Source organism: Arabidopsis lyrata (genome assembly GCF_000004255.2).
Source record: "Arabidopsis lyrata subsp. lyrata unplaced genomic scaffold ARALYscaffold_6, whole genome shotgun sequence".
NCBI lineage: Eukaryota > Viridiplantae > Streptophyta > Magnoliopsida > Brassicales > Brassicaceae > Arabidopsis > Arabidopsis lyrata.
This window is the reverse complement of record NW_003302550.1, coordinates 2,618,706-2,633,336: the sequence shown is the minus strand read 5'-3', so window position 1 is coordinate 2,633,336 and position 14,631 is coordinate 2,618,706. Positions and strand designations below refer to the sequence as shown.

Below are 14,631 nucleotides of genomic sequence, written 5' to 3'. Positions count from 1 at the left end.
TTGGGTTCAGTCTTGTCCATCTATCTTATTAATTCATTCTCCTGCTTTTGTTTTTTCACGATAAGAGACTTTAGATAAATCCTGTAAATAATAGTTCTACTTCATTTTTTATGGAGACCATCAAAATTAACAAGATAATTCCTCAATTTATAAAGCAATAATCCAAATATTTACGGATTTTTGAAATTGATGCAATTTTGAAACAAAATAAACATTCTTGTTCCATCACAAATGCTACTGGAAGACAACTCTGCTTTATGACCTTTACTTTCCTCTAGACTTCTTGGATGGTCTTCTCCTTTCAATCCTTCTCTGGGCAGCTTCAAATTCTTCTTCAGTAGGCTCTGCTTCCGCATTACCACCATACCTGGAGATGAGTGATGAAAACATTGAATCCACCTTCCCTTTCCTCTCCTCTTGTCGTTTCGCAATCATCAAGCAAAGATCTGTCTCTGAATCCTTTGCTGAACTACAAGTACAGTATATACAAATTGAAGCAAGGTGGTCACAACAAGGTTAAGTTTGATTGGTGGAACTAATTTGAAACGAAGGCAGAGATTTTTACTTCTTCCTCTTCCTCTTCATCAATGGACTGGTGGGCGGTTTCGTTTCTGAAATATTCTTTGCCCATTTCTCATATGCCTTGCTTGACTTCACTTCTCCTGAAAAGGAAATCAGTTGTATTACACAACACACTTAATAATCAGCAACCATACTGGAATCAGAGAATTAGGATGCAAATTTAGATGGATACTGAAATATCAAACACACAGCTCAAGGGATATGGTACATTTTACACTCATCCTCTAACTGGAGAAGGCAAAACATCATGCGTAATCAAAATTCATCAATGAACAAATAAGAGGAAAGCTCATCTTGTAACGTCAAGGTTTCCTTATATGAGTAGATAATCTTGCAAGTCATATATACTAGTTACAGAAAGATACATTACCTGCTGCAATGGCCTCATCAAGAATGTCTTTGAAACGGTGTGAATCAAGGTTCGGGTCCGAGCAAAGCATTGAGCAGAATAGCCTGGGAAGGAAATATAAAATAATCAACTCACAACCTCAAGAATATGGAAAACAAAGGATGATGAATTACCTGTTCATTTTACCCTTGAACTTGGTGAACAGCTCAAGTAAGTCTTTCTTCTCTGACTCAGATCCCCTGTAGTTTGCCTCAAACTCTTCAATATCTGCATCAGTGACCTATATAAGCAGCGACATAAAAAAGAAGTTAGTGTAAGCAGCAGCAGAAGCAGATGGGTAAAAGGTATGACTTGCTGCTACCTTCTTGTACATGGCCTGGAAGAACTCCCGCAAATTCTCAAACGCATCTCCAGAAAGATCCTAACGAGCATGGAAAATAACCAGGTTTAAGAAAATCACAAAATACTAATACAGAAGTTAAATGCTTTATTTTCTCGATCAAACTGAAGAAGAAGAAACAGAGACTCACAGAATCATCAACAGAGCCAGTTTGATCATAAACTGCCCTTTTCTCTTCATCCCCAAGAATTGATATAACTTTTTGCAGCTGCTGGAATTTCTCTTTAGCTTCCTGTAACAAAACAAGAGTAAAATTTTCAAGTAAATGAATCCAAAAAAATCTCAAGAAAAGAGTGTTGTTTAACCTTATCATCCTGATTTTTATCTGGATGAAGCCGCAATGCCAACTTATGGTAGGCTTTTCTTATTTCCTGTGGAGTAGCTCTTCTTTCAACTCCAAGAACCTTCAGTTCAAGAGAGAGAGATCAGTTAAGAGCTTGTACTCTTTTGGCTAATCAAATCATTCTGATACCAAAATCCTAATCAAATAAGACGTATGATTTAAATTTAGTAAACAAGTAGTGTTCCAAATCTACTTAAATTCAGACATCAAAAACGCCATTAACCAGGATTAAGACATGAAATTTATCAAAGTACGAAACTTCCCAAGAAACGTAAACGCAGGCATTGCGGATAGGATCAGGTTAAGTAGCAAATCCGAAAATACCTTGTAAAGACTTTTCTCAGAAGATCGCCCATCATTGTCCATCTCAATTTTATCTTCTTCGGCTGTCGAAGCCCTAGATTTCTTTTTCCTACCCATCTCTGAACCCTAATAGATCGATACACCCGTCGTTGGTAAGCACTATCGATTGGAGTCGGCGACTAAAATGCTTCACAGAGGATTATCTCGGCGCCAATTTTTCCGTGTTCCCCGCCAATGTAGGTTACGGATTCCTCCTTTCAGAGTTTCAGAAACTTTTGCTTATAAATTATATTATTCGATTTTTACATAAATAAAATAAAATTATATTTATAAAAAAAAATATTATTATCATTAGCTTGTTGTTTTATAATATGATTTTTCCAATAAAATCTAACAGAGTGTTTTAGTAAGTGACACTAAAACACTTGTTGGGTCAGGTTATATTTAACCCAATTCATACACCGGATATTCCATATTTAATAATTTAGATATTTAGAAGATTCTCCTATCATCTTTGTTTGATTTGTTTTTAACTATTTTGAATCATCATATAATACATAAAGTAAAAAACTAAATTAATTTTTTTCTGCATATACTGTGATTCGAAATTTTAAAAACGGACATATATTATCCAATTGACGAAAATGTGTGTTCAACGTTCTACATCGATTAAAATATTTAGACAATGATTCAGAATCATATCATAAATAAGAACATTAATAAAATAAATGAGTTTTTTGGCCGGACGGGTTTGGCGGGACAGGTTTTTGAATCAACAATAATAAAAAGATTAAAATATCATTAATTCGCCGCTTCAATACGGATTAAATCTTTTTTTTTGTAATACCACAAATATTAGACATATTAAATCAGTCTCATTTAGAAAAGATTGTATAAAACCAAAAATTGTCCCTAGGTATAATGTTACTTAATAACAATATTTATAAAATTTTAAAATATCATTAACATGCCGCTTTAATACATATTAAATCTTTAGTTTATTAACATATAAATGTCTTAGAGAATGATATGATTTGTAAACTTTTATATATAATAAATAATCATTAAATTTTAAAATAAAAACAAATCACGGGACGGGTTAAGAAATTATGGAACGGGTTATATTTCGGAAAGGATTTATATGGCGGACGAATTTGAATCAATATTTATATACCGCTTTAATACGGATTAAATCCTCAGTTTATTAATAATTGTCTCGTAAACTCGTGATATACCGTTACTTAATAACAATTTTAAACTATAATATAAATAAATATGTTATAAGGAGATACAATTTACAAAATATTTTTATACTAACTTTAAAATTAAATCATCCCGCGGTATACCGCGGGTTAAATTTCAGTCCAATCAGTAAAAATGTATAATTTAACAATTTTTGAGTCAAGGTCATTATCATCAAAGCATCATGTATTTTTAGATCCTTCATGGCAACAAGACAAGTTTTTCTAAAATTTTCAAACAACACAATTAAGCTTTTGTTATATACTAACATCTTATACTTGTTTGATCCCAATCACAATAATCAAATACGTTTACAATGAATTTGGATATGAATTACACATCTTGTTCCTATCTCTTCTTCACATTTATTACCATCTTCCTTCTTCATAGACTCTTCAGCTCCTCAAGCCGCAGCGGTCTTCCTCCAGGTCCCCTAGGACTTCCCATTCTCGGTCATATGCATCTCCTCCGGTCTAGCCTCCCTCGTTCTCTTCAATCCTTGGCTCACACTTACGGTCCTCTCATGACCATACGCATCGGATCACTACATGTCCTCGTTGTCTCAGATTCCGACACAGCTAAGCAAATCCTCAAGACTCACGACCCTGATTTCGCTTCCAAGTTTGTGTTTGGTCCGAGACAGTTCAATGTTTATAAAGGAGCAGAGTTCTTTAATGCACCTTATGGACCTTACTGGAGGTTCATGAAGAAGCTATGCATGACTAAGCTATTCGCAGGTTATCAGCTTGATCGATTTGTCGATATAAGAGAAGAGGAAACGTTAGCTTTACTGACCTCGCTCGTTGAGAGATCGAGTAATGGAGAGGCGTGCGATCTCGGTTTGGAGTTCACCGCTTTGACCACGAAGATCTTATCAAAGATGGTTATGGGGAAAAGGTGCCGCCAAAACTCGGATATTCCCGTAGAGATAAGGAAGATAGTGAGCGATATTATGGCTTGCGCCACAAGGTTTGGATTCATGGAGCTATTTGGACCATTGCGGGATCTGGATTTGTTTGGTAATGGCAAGAAGCTTAGATCCTCCATTTGGCAGTACGATGAGTTGGTTGAGAAGATACTGAAGGAATATGAAAACGATAAGACCAATGAAGAAGAAGAGAAAGATAAAGATATCGTCGATATCTTGTTGGACACGTATAATGACCCAAAAGCCGAACTCAAATTGACGATGAATCAGATCAAGTTCTTCATCCTTGTAAGCTAGTTTCATTACTTTTCTTTAACTTCGTTAGATTAGCCTTACTAAGAATATTTGGTACCTCGTTTGCAGGAGTTGTTCATGGCCAGCTTAGATACAACTTCTGCAGCTTTACAGTGGACAATGACAGAGCTAATCAACCATCAGGATATCTTCGCGAAGATCAGAGACGAGATCAAATCGGTTGTAGGAACATCGAATCGTTTAATCAAAGAATTAGACTTGCAGAAGCTTCCTTACCTACAAGCAGCTATCAAGGAGACATTGAGACTTCATCCAGTAGGACCATTACTACGCAGAGAAAGCAACACAGACATGAAGATCAACGGGTACGATGTAAAATCCGGTACAAAGATCTTCATCAATGCTTACGGGATAATGCGCGATCCGACCACATACAAAGACCCTGACAAGTTTATACCTGAGAGGTTTCTTGTGGTGGAACAAGATACAGAGAGAAAGATGGGTTATTACCAGCAATATATGTTGGAATTAAAAGGTCAAGATGTGAATTATCTTGCGTTCGGGAGCGGAAGGCGAGGATGTCTTGGAGCTTCTCACGCTTCTCTTGTGTTGAGTCTCACAATCGGATCACTCGTGCAGTGTTTTAACTGGACGGTGAAGGGAGATGAAGACAAAATCAAGATCAAGTTACCTACCGGCTTTTCGGCTTCAGGGACTGCTGGGGGAAGCTCACTTATGTGTTCTCCTGAATTATGTTTTGATCCGTTTGGATACAAAACTAAGTGAAATTATGCACAGAAACATCATTAGGAATTTGGAATCATTTATACTGTGCTCTGTCTTATGCTCTGTTTTATGTTCTGCTTTCATAAGCTTACTACTATTGATGAAAAGAAAAAATGTTTCAGTTACTTCCATGAGCTCTAAATCTTACAGTCAGTAGTTAGTAATTACCCACCTTGATTACTAATCTAACTACAGCTGCAAATGGCGTGTAAGCCTAGACAATGAATTTTTTTTTTTTTTCTTTTGTCAACTGATAATGAAAGCTTAACAACGGTCAAGTAAATTCTTAAATTTTTATTTGTTTATAAACAGACAGGACATAAATAAAAATGAAAATAGAATCAAAAACAGAGATTATACCCTCACAAAAGAGACAAAAACAGAACAAAGACAACATGAGAAAAGAAAGAATTTTCAAGTTGGGATTAACATTTGATACCATAAGAAATCAATGAAAGCTGACCCCAATCTCACCAAAGAATACTTTTCAGCTATTTACAGGCTAAATAGAGAAACATACATGTTGGGTGGAAATTAGCAAGCAGAGCTAATTTATTTATCTTTTCTTGGTTGAAGCAAAGTTTGTTAGTTTTTGCCAAAAAACATTTGTTTGAATCTCCTTTTTAATTCTATCCTCTCTTCTCTTCTTCTATTTTTCTACTGTGTGAAATCGTATACACTGGTGCATTTTCATATTTAATTCGATTACCGCAATTGTACTTTATAATTGAATAAACTAAGTCAGTTACATATCGTTTTAAAAACATCCTCTAAACATAACAAGAGTTGAGAGACTGAAAAATAAACAAGAGTTGAGAGACAGAGAATAACTAGAGTTGAGAGACTGAAAAGCATTTACCTGCATCCGTTTTTACAAAGACAGTGTTAGGGTGTCTCCTGTTCGAACATTGTAATGTGCAAGTGACTTGTCGTCGTCCTTTAAAAGCCCGGCTTTTCCACTGAACTTGAGTTTGTTTGCCACTTTCTCCTTCAAACTTGCCACGTTTTCGGACAACGACTGCACTGTGATCTCAATGACTTGCTCATCATCCAAGCTTGGAATAGAAACCCTGATCGCAGAGGAACCCTGAAAATGTATGATTGCTAATTAGATACAACAAGTCAAGTTAAGTCAAACGAAAGGAAAACAAAAAAAACAACAACACAAGGTAGAGAGTCGGAAGAAACTGGTCTTCTGGAACAAGTTCTAACCTTTGTCTGTTTGGCTCTGGTTCCTCAGGTGAAGGCTGCATTTGAGGCTGTGGGTTCTTCAGAACTGAAAGGTATCCAGGCAGTTGTGGTGACATGTGGGTCATCTCCACATTAGCAAAATACTGAATAGCATGCACATCAACCATAGCCATCTCCGGTCCCTGCTCCTTGTCCTTTTTAAGAACTTCATGGAGAAGCTTGTAAAAACCATCAAGGAGGGTTTCAATACTAGTACACTTCTCCACCAGAGCTGTGGAAAAACGTAAAAATCTCCCATCCAGCGTTTTGGAAGGCTGCAACACTCTCATATACACAACCGTAACCTGAGAGTAAAAACTGTGCCTGCTATCACTTGACTTCATAAACTGAAAATGGGGTTCAAGTTCAGGTTGCATAGACACACTATTCTGCAAACCCTGCCCAAAACGCATCCCATAAACAGCCACAAACTGCGCTGTGAGCTTAATACGTACAAGCTCCTTGTGCGTGATCCCTTGAGGAAGTAATGGGAAACTGATAGGTTCTGCATCATGAGTAGTAACTGGAGCATCAGGTTCCACTGGAGATGGTGGCAAGATGTTATACTCCATGTTAACAAAAAACTGAAAAGCATGAAAATCAATCATAGCCATGTCCACTCCGTTTTCATCCTCCTCTTTTCCAAGAACTTGACGAACAAGATTGAAAAAACCCTCAAGAATGGTTTCCGTTCTAGTACCATAATTCCTCAGCCTTTGGGAACCCAATAAGACTCTTGAATACCCTTCAACAAGCCTGGAGTGAAAATATAGCTTGCCCATACCATCGGTTGACATGTTCAGAAACCCAAAATGGGGCCCAAGCTCAGAAAATAATTCCCATAGACAACCACAAACTGCGCTGTGAGCTTAATCAAATCAACCTCCTTGCGCGTGATTGGTGTCGCTGAAGGAAGGTGTGCGAACTTGAGAGGTGTTAGAGGAAACAGTGCATAGGCTGCTTCTATTTTCTGCTGCTCCGATTTCAAATCATTCTGCGTCATCATTTTTTTCCTTACAAAACGAAAAACATTCAAACCTATGAATTATTGGTTTACACAATCGCCGCAACAAACTATCATCAAATCTAGTGAAATAGGTTGATTAAAATCATATATAAATCGGAAACGCCAAAGATTCTTAGGGTTTCGGAGAGAGATAAGAACCACCGTACGAAGAAGCGGGGAACGAACGGCTTCGAGATCTAATAGCAATGAAATCGACGACAAAGGATACGAAGATTCTCCATCTCCTGATAACCAAGAAATTAACCGTTTATTAAGGAAACTCCTGTGTTGCGGTTTTCAAATGGGACTTTATTTGAGGAAGCTCACTTATGTGTTACATTTTGCTCCATTTGGACACCAAACTAAGTGAATTTTCTGCAGATAAGCATCATTAGGAATTTGGAATCATATATACTGTGCTCTGTTTTATGCTCTGTTATTCTCCTGCTCTGTTTTATGTTCTGTTTTCATAAGCTTACGACTATTGATGTAAATATAAAATGTTTCAGTCTTGTATAAATCACACGAATATAATTTTATATTACTTTCATGAGCTCTAAATCTTACAATCAATCAGTAAGTACCCACCTTGATTACCAATCTAACTACACCTTATACTGACACTTGGCGTGTAAGCCTATACAATGAAAACATTTTCTTTTGTCAACTGATAAAGAACGCTTGACAACGGTCAAGTAAATTCTTATTTGTTTATAAATAGACAGGACATAATTAAACATGAAAACAGGATCAAAAACAGAGATTATACCCTTACGAAAGAGACAAAAACAGAACAAAGACAACATGAGAAAAGAAAGAATCTTCAAGTTGGGATTAACATTTGATACCATAACTTGGTGGTACCTATCCTATAAAATCAGCTTAATATCACTCTCATACACAAAACATAAACGAGAATGGTGGATATACAATACTTCTTCATAATCATTCCTTTATGCCTTGGAATCACAGTCTTGATCCAAGCCATTACTAACAGATTACGCAACAAACTACCGCTCCCACCAAGCCCAACAGCTTTACCGATCATCGGTCACATTCACCTCCTTGGTCCCATAGCTCACCAAGCACTTCACAAACTCTCAATCCGCTACGGACCCTTGATGTATCTCTTCATTGGCTCCATTCCTAATCTTATTGTCTCATCGGCCGAGATGGCGAATGAGATTCTCAAATCCAATGAGCTCAACTTCCTGAACCGTCCCACAATGCAAAACGTTGACTACCTTACTTATGGCTCTGCGGATTTCTTCTCAGCGCCTTACGGGCTTCGCTGGAAGTTCATGAAGAGAATTTGTATGGTGGAGCTCTTTAGCAGCAGAGCTTTAGAAAGATTTGTTTCAGTGAGAAGCGAGGAGTTAAGGAAGCTTCTGATACGCGTTTTGAAGAAAGCAGAAGCAGAAGAGAGTGTTAATCTCGGTGAACAGCTAAAGGAATTGACAAGCAACATCATAACGAGAATGATGTTCAGAGAAATGCAATCGGATAGTGAAGGTGACGGCAAAACAGAGGAAGTTATCAAAATGGTGGTGGAGTTGAATGAATTAGCGGGGTTTTTCAACGTTTCTGAAACGTTTTGGTTCTTAAGAAGGCTTGACTTGCAAGGACTCAAGAAGAGGCTCAAGAATGTTCGAGACAAATATGATGTTATCATAGAAAGAATAATGAAAGAGCATGAGTCTAGGAATAAGAAGGATACAGGAGCAAGGAACATGCTAGACATTTTGCTTGACATATATGAAGACAAAAACGCTGAGGTGAAGCTGACTAGAGAAAACATCAAGGCCTTCATCATGGTAATTGTCTTCTAAAGTCTCACACGCAACATTCATGCTTTGATATAAAAAAAATTCATAATGCCTCAAAAGAGTCTAATTCATTGTTATACAGAATATTTATGGGGGTGGAACAGATACATCTGCCATAACAGTAGAATGGGCTCTAGCGGAGCTGATAAACCATCCAGAGATCATGAAGAAAGCGCAACAAGAGATAGAGCAAGTGGTGGGAAACAAGAGAGTAGTTGAAGAATCAGATTTGTGTAATCTTAGTTACATCCAAGCAGTGGTAAAGGAGACAATGAGGTTACACCCTGGAGGACCAATATTCGTGAGAGAATCGGATGAAGAATGCGCAGTGGCTGGATTTAGAATTCCGGCTAAAACAAGAGTGATAGTGAACGTTTGGGGGATTGGGAGAGACTCAAATCAATGGGAAGATCCATTGGAGTTTAGGCCTGAGAGATTTGAAGGGATTGAATGGAAGGTCATGAGTGAAAAGATGATGTCTTTTGGAGCTGGGAGAAGAAGTTGTCCAGGAGAGAAAATGGTGTTTAGATTCGTTCCAGTCGTTGTAGCCGCGATAATACAGTGTTTTGAGCTGAAAGTAAAAGGAAGTGTAGAGATGAATGAAGGGACTGGATCATCTCTGCCTAGAGCCACACCTTTGGTGTGTGTTCCTGTTGCTAAAGAAGCTATACAATCATTTTCTCTACTAGAACCAAAGGTCAACTTCTACTAATGGTTTTTAAGATGAAAATGTGTAAGAGCAGGAAAACTTACCACTTGTGTAAAGAACATGCAAATCACTTTTTAAAACTTGGTCCTAATAAAATTGGTAGTAACATATACAAAGCATGTGTGAGGCAACAAGCTTAAGTCAGTTACATATAGTTTTAAAACATCTCTCTATTTAACAAGAGTTGAGAGATTAAATAGCATTTACCTGCATCCATTCTCACAAAGAAAGTGTTAGGATGTCTCCTGCTCCAACATTGTAATGTGCAAGTGACTTGTTGTCTTTTAAAACCCCGGCTTTTCCACTTAACTCCATTTTGTTTGCTATTTTCTCCTTCAAATCTGCCACGTTCCTGCACTGTGATCTCAATGACTTGCCCATCATTCAAGTTTGGAACAGAAATCCTGATCGTAGATGGACTGGGTGTGGTTCAACATGTAAAGAAACTAAGAAAGTCACTAAAACGGAATGTGTCACACAGAAAAAGGCATTGGACAAGTAAAGTATCAGTTTAAGAACCCAACACACATAACAATTCTACATTGTTTGTATTCCACCCACCAAAGAGTTAAAAGACATCAAAATGAATTAAAAAAAAAAAAAAAAATCTTTTTTAATTGTAGAAAAGGATTAAACATCACAAACTAACAACTGCAGAAAAGGATCCAATTCAAATTAATCTCTGAACATTCTAATTACAAGAATTGTAGGAAAGGATTAAACTTTCACATTCCAAAAACTCAGAATCAAGCCAAGAAGATTCCTGAAGATTTCTACTTCCATGGTTCCAAATTATAAAAAATCCACATCCAATGGAGGAAGAAGAACAATATAGTGCTCCAAATTAAACATGACAAACTAGCTTAGCTTTACTAGTTTTAGTAAAATTTCTGAGCAACAAAGTCAAAACAGACATGGACACATAAAAATCACCAAAAAAATCATACCAGAACTATAGATTCGATAAGAACAAAGACGATTAGCAATAATTAAGACTGATTAGACTCACCAGTCGAAATCTGAAAGCATGAATCTAATCAAGTTGTGAGTTCTTCGTGTTTTTGCCTCAAAATGAGAGAAGAAGAAGAAAAATATATAATAACATAAAAGAAGAGCTAGCAACATGTATACTATTGCACTTTTTTTAGAGTTTTTCAGCCAATCAAAAGGCTCTATTTCAGAACCACTCGCACAACGTGCGCGTTGCGCGAGTGTGACAAAATCTGTGGGTGTACCCCTTTCGAAATCATGCCTATTTCAATCGACGCACTTCTCTCCAAAATTTCCATCGCGTGACTCTTTTCTTTTTTTTGTTTTCGTCAATATAAACCAAACCGAAATCAATTGGAATTTTAAAACCATGTACATCGAACCGAAATCAAGTTGTGGCATTATCAGATTATAGAGAATGTTCCAGAAAGAAGAGAAAAGGTTGTTAAAACAGGTTCTTCGGGTTAAAGTGGATCAGGTCAAGTGGCTACAAAAACAAAGAGGATGTGTCACAACTTCGGACATACTTTCTCAAGCTCTCTAAGCCATGTTTACGATTCTGATTCAGAAGAACATGTGAATTGTTCAAAGCAACATTAAAGAATGGTTTTAACTCAGATTGGTGAAGCTAAGCTTACAGAGACATAGTATATCCAAGGGTTATGGTTTCAGGTGGAGTATTCTTGCTACAAGAAAAGCAATGCATATCCTAAGGATATTTTTTTCTCCTGGTGGAACTAAGTTTGTTGGATGTTGTCTCAGGTGTTCAGCTAAAAGTAAAGAGTTAAAAGGTTGCATAACTCACTGAAGTACAGAGTGCTAAGAAGAAAGAAACTTAAGAACAGAAGGAGGGTTATCAATGGGTATTCAGCTGAAGCAGGGTTACAATCTGATGGTAAAAGGTTTGCTTACAGATTTGGTTTGAAGCTGGGTGTTGGTAAGGATTGTCAGAAACATATTGCAGGTTTTCTAGAGAAGAGTTGCAGGTTTCTGGAGTTTTTCCAGAGAATACACAAATTTATGGTCTGAGATGAAGCTATTGAATTCATTTCAGTGGGTTTTTTTTTTTCTAAAGAAGAAACTGAAGGAGACAAAAGCAAGTGATACATGATTTGTCTCAAGGGTGCTTACTTCAAGAATGTGAAGGCGTCGTGTATCTAACTAGATAAAGAACTCATTTTAAAGTTAGTGTCAGAAGCTGGAAAAGAGAAGTCCTAGAAAGGTCGAAAATGCAGAGAAATCTAGCTGCATTTCGAAGAAACCAACTAATGAGTTCAAAGTTGTTTGTTTGCATAATGAGGAGAATACATAAGTGTCTACTCATGGGAAGTAATTTGCAGGTCAGTCAAGTGAATGATCTAAAAGAAGAAGAGGGCCTTCCCTAAAGACTGCAAATTGAATAATGCAATAGCCAAATTCGTTTTGGTGGAGGATACATACAAGAAAAAGTGATGCAGGTTGTTCTTTACAGCTTGAAAGAGACATCAAGGGTTCTAGAGTTGATGTGTAAGCTGTTATAAGGACGTGTCTCAGGGATATCACAAGGTTTTGCTGATACGAGACATTTAGGATCCACACAATATAGGATCCAAACATCGAGTTCTATTGTTTAATCGTTATGGCTGCTATAGGAGATAAACTTTGCTCCTGAACTACTCAGTGATTTATCCAGTAACAAAGGAAGAGGTAAATGACTATCTAACAGATAAGCATGTCCAGGATGACACATTGAAGTACATTGTACCAGGTAGTAACCTAATACGTTTTATTATAATAAGATGAAAAGCAAGAAATATCATGATTAGTGAATCTTACATGCATAGTGTGAGTTTTTCCACCGCTTGTCACTCCGTATGCGAAAATGGTCCATGTGGTTGGATTAACACTCACTACATTAAAATCAAATTGGCAAAAAAAAGCTAACTCAAAGTGTTCTAGAGACTAGAAGAAGCACTAGATACAGTTTGGCAGCGCAAAGATCTCATTTTCTAAATGATTGCTCATCCAAACTGTTATTTGTACTGTAGCTCGAGGTAAGCTAAGCTTGGATAATACAAATATCTTTTTATCTATCTAAGAATAAAGTCTAAACTAGATGGGCGAATAAAAGGTGTTTAGTCCATACCATTGATCCCCGCACCATAGCACCATTAACGACATGCTGAGCAGCAACATCATAGACATTGTGTATAGTCGTCGTAGGCACGAAAACACGATCTGCAAGAAAGGACAACAGAAATTGTAAGAAACAATATGGCAGATTGGACTTTGACATCTAGTTTAATTTAGGTCTTCACTCAAGATGCAGGAAAGTTCAATCTAGTCCGCAGAACAACATTTATGATGGTTACAGAAACTCATGAACACTAGTCAAACTGTTAAGACTAACCATAGGCGGCATAAGCTATTGACTGATTATGCTCATTTCACACAATTGTTTCCCAATCTGCATACCATGCAATCTCCTCCCCTTTGCGGATTTCCCTTGGACTACGTCAAGCATAAACCAATGTCAACAATCCACAGAGCAAACAACATCAAACAAAGTGACATTGACATTTTCTTTGGACTGCAAAGGCTTAGGTGGTACCTTTCATATATAATGTAAATGAGGCTTGCTTCGAGCAGATGAAGAAGTAGGGGAGCTATGGCTATCCACAGACGTCTCTGGATAAAAGTTTTCTACTTCCAGGGCATCCAATAGAGGAAGAAGAACAATTCACTGCTTCAATTAAACATGACAAACGACTGAACGAGCTTAGCTTTACTAGTTTTAGTAATTTTTCTCGGCAAAAAAGTCAAAACAGACACATAAAAACACCAAAATTTTCAAACCAAGATTCGATAAGAAAAACGAATATTTGCAATAATTTAAGGTGTATACAGATTTTAACACTCACCAGTCGAAATCTGAAAGCATGAATCTAATGTAGTTGTGAGTTCTTCGTGTTTTTGCCTCAAAATGAGAGAAGCTAGCAACATGTATACTATTTCACTTTTTTTAGAAGTTTTAAGCCAATCAGAAGGCTCTATTTCGCAACCACTCGCACCAAGTGCGCGTTGCGCGAGTGAGAGCAATTCCTGAAGGGGTTTACCTTTAGGAATCATGCCTATTTTGATCGCGTGACTTTTTTTGTTTTTTTGTTTTCTTCTTCTCTAAACCAATGTAAACCGAACCAAACATTAATTGTAATTTTAAAACCATTGTAAACCAAAATATTTCTGCTCCTTCCGACGAAGACTAAAAAAACCATGTAAACAGAGACGACGAAACCTGCCGGAGAACAGAGGAGAGAAACAAAAAAAAAAACCGACGAAAATGGGAAATTCGAATTCGTCTTCTGTTGATCATCGCTTCACTTCTGCTTCCAGGTTTTCATCAGAACCAATCTCACCTTCACTTTTACTCAGAAGAAACTCGATGATCTCTCTTCGCTTAGGAGAAAGGATCTTTGATAATTGATATTAGGCCTGGGCATTCGGGTCCGCGGGTCGGGTTCGGGTAAAACCCGATCGGGTTCGGGTATGTCGGGTATGGTAATATAGGACCCAATAGGGTAAACTCGAAACATCGGTTCGGTTTCGGTTCGGGTATGGTCGGGTTCGGATCGGTTCGGGTATCAGATTTGAGAACCGGTAAAAACCCGAAAATATCGGTTCTTGCTTGTTTCGGGTCGGGTTC

The 14,631-nt window shown here is 37.3% G+C and overlaps 4 protein-coding genes across 6 annotated transcripts; 2 read left to right on the top strand and 2 right to left on the bottom strand.

The window, feature by feature from the left end:
• Window positions 1-126: 126 nt before the first annotated feature.
• Window positions 127-2,250, bottom strand: LOC9309353 (chaperone protein dnaJ 6). The gene is made up of 8 exons (XM_021023789.1): window positions 1,999-2,250; window positions 1,637-1,735; window positions 1,462-1,563; window positions 1,293-1,352; window positions 1,105-1,211; window positions 953-1,035; window positions 566-662; window positions 127-469 (listed from the first exon to the last, which is right to left on the bottom strand). Exons 1-8 carry the CDS (start codon window positions 2,092-2,094, stop codon window positions 265-267), a joined length of 849 nt encoding a protein of 282 aa, XP_020879448.1. The 5' UTR covers window positions 2,095-2,250; the 3' UTR covers window positions 127-264.
• Window positions 2,251-3,438: 1,188 nt separating this feature from the next.
• On the top strand, window positions 3,439-5,335 carry LOC9307310 (beta-amyrin 24-hydroxylase). Its single transcript, XM_002873238.2, has 2 exons — window positions 3,439-4,435; window positions 4,511-5,335. The coding sequence occupies exons 1-2, from the start codon at window positions 3,536-3,538 to the stop codon at window positions 5,186-5,188; spliced, it is 1,578 nt and encodes a 525-aa protein (XP_002873284.1). The 5' UTR covers window positions 3,439-3,535; the 3' UTR covers window positions 5,189-5,335.
• Window positions 5,336-5,536: 201 nt separating this feature from the next.
• Window positions 5,537-14,409, bottom strand: LOC9307308 (probable splicing factor 3A subunit 1). Of its 3 annotated transcripts, XM_021021336.1 has the most exons (8): window positions 14,045-14,409; window positions 13,850-13,859; window positions 13,540-13,671; window positions 13,339-13,439; window positions 13,075-13,166; window positions 10,167-10,378; window positions 7,592-7,669; window positions 7,232-7,431 (listed from the first exon to the last, which is right to left on the bottom strand). In XM_021021336.1, exons 4-8 carry the CDS (start codon window positions 13,348-13,350, stop codon window positions 7,421-7,423), a joined length of 405 nt encoding a protein of 134 aa, XP_020876995.1. In that variant the 5' UTR covers window positions 13,351-13,439; window positions 13,540-13,671; window positions 13,850-13,859; window positions 14,045-14,409; the 3' UTR covers window positions 7,232-7,420. The 3 variants fall into 3 exon arrangements, with proteins under 3 accessions (XP_020876996.1, XP_020876995.1, XP_002871238.2); XM_021021337.1 differs by lacking the exons at window positions 7,232-7,431; window positions 7,592-7,669; window positions 14,045-14,409 and adding an exon at window positions 5,537-6,218 and having other exon boundaries at window positions 10,324-10,378; window positions 13,850-14,038; XM_002871192.2 differs by lacking the exons at window positions 13,075-13,166; window positions 13,339-13,439; window positions 13,540-13,671; window positions 14,045-14,409 and having other exon boundaries at window positions 13,850-14,038.
• Window positions 7,806-9,998, top strand: LOC9307309 (3,9-dihydroxypterocarpan 6A-monooxygenase). The gene is made up of 2 exons (XM_002873237.2): window positions 7,806-9,238; window positions 9,333-9,998. Exons 1-2 carry the CDS (start codon window positions 8,342-8,344, stop codon window positions 9,960-9,962), a joined length of 1,527 nt encoding a protein of 508 aa, XP_002873283.1. The 5' UTR covers window positions 7,806-8,341; the 3' UTR covers window positions 9,963-9,998.
• Window positions 14,410-14,631: the final 222 nt, after the last annotated feature.

What these genes read in the sequence shown, in the direction of transcription:
- LOC9307309 (XM_002873237.2), top strand. Translation starts at nt 8,342, where the DNA reads ATGGTGGATATACAATACTTCTTCATAATCATTCCTTTATGCCTTGGA. An exon ending in ACATCAAGGCCTTCATCATG is followed by an intron (nt 9,239 to 9,332) that starts GTAATTGTCTTC and finishes ATTGTTATACAG; the next exon opens with AATATTTATGGGGGTGGAAC.
- LOC9307310 (XM_002873238.2), top strand. Translation starts at nt 3,536, where the DNA reads ATGAATTTGGATATGAATTACACATCTTGTTCCTATCTCTTCTTCACA. An exon ending in AGATCAAGTTCTTCATCCTT is followed by an intron (nt 4,436 to 4,510) that starts GTAAGCTAGTTT and finishes CCTCGTTTGCAG; the next exon opens with GAGTTGTTCATGGCCAGCTT.
- LOC9309353 (XM_021023789.1), bottom strand. Translation starts at nt 2,094, where the DNA reads ATGGGTAGGAAAAAGAAATCTAGGGCTTCGACAGCCGAAGAAGATAAA. An exon ending in CTGAGAAAAGTCTTTACAAG is followed by an intron (nt 1,736 to 1,998) that starts GTATTTTCGGAT and finishes CTTGAACTGAAG; the next exon opens with GTTCTTGGAGTTGAAAGAAG. An exon ending in TCCAGGCCATGTACAAGAAG is followed by an intron (nt 1,212 to 1,292) that starts GTAGCAGCAAGT and finishes CTGCTTATATAG; the next exon opens with GTCACTGATGCAGATATTGA.
- LOC9307308 (XM_021021336.1), bottom strand. An exon ending in CTATGGTGCGGGGATCAATG is followed by an intron (nt 10,379 to 13,074) that starts GTATGGACTAAA and finishes AACCACACCCAG; the next exon opens with TCCATCTACGATCAGGATTT. An exon ending in CTTTGTGAGAATGGATGCAG is followed by an intron (nt 7,670 to 10,166) that starts GTAAATGCTATT and finishes CTTGGTTATCAG; the next exon opens with GAGATGGAGAATCTTCGTAT.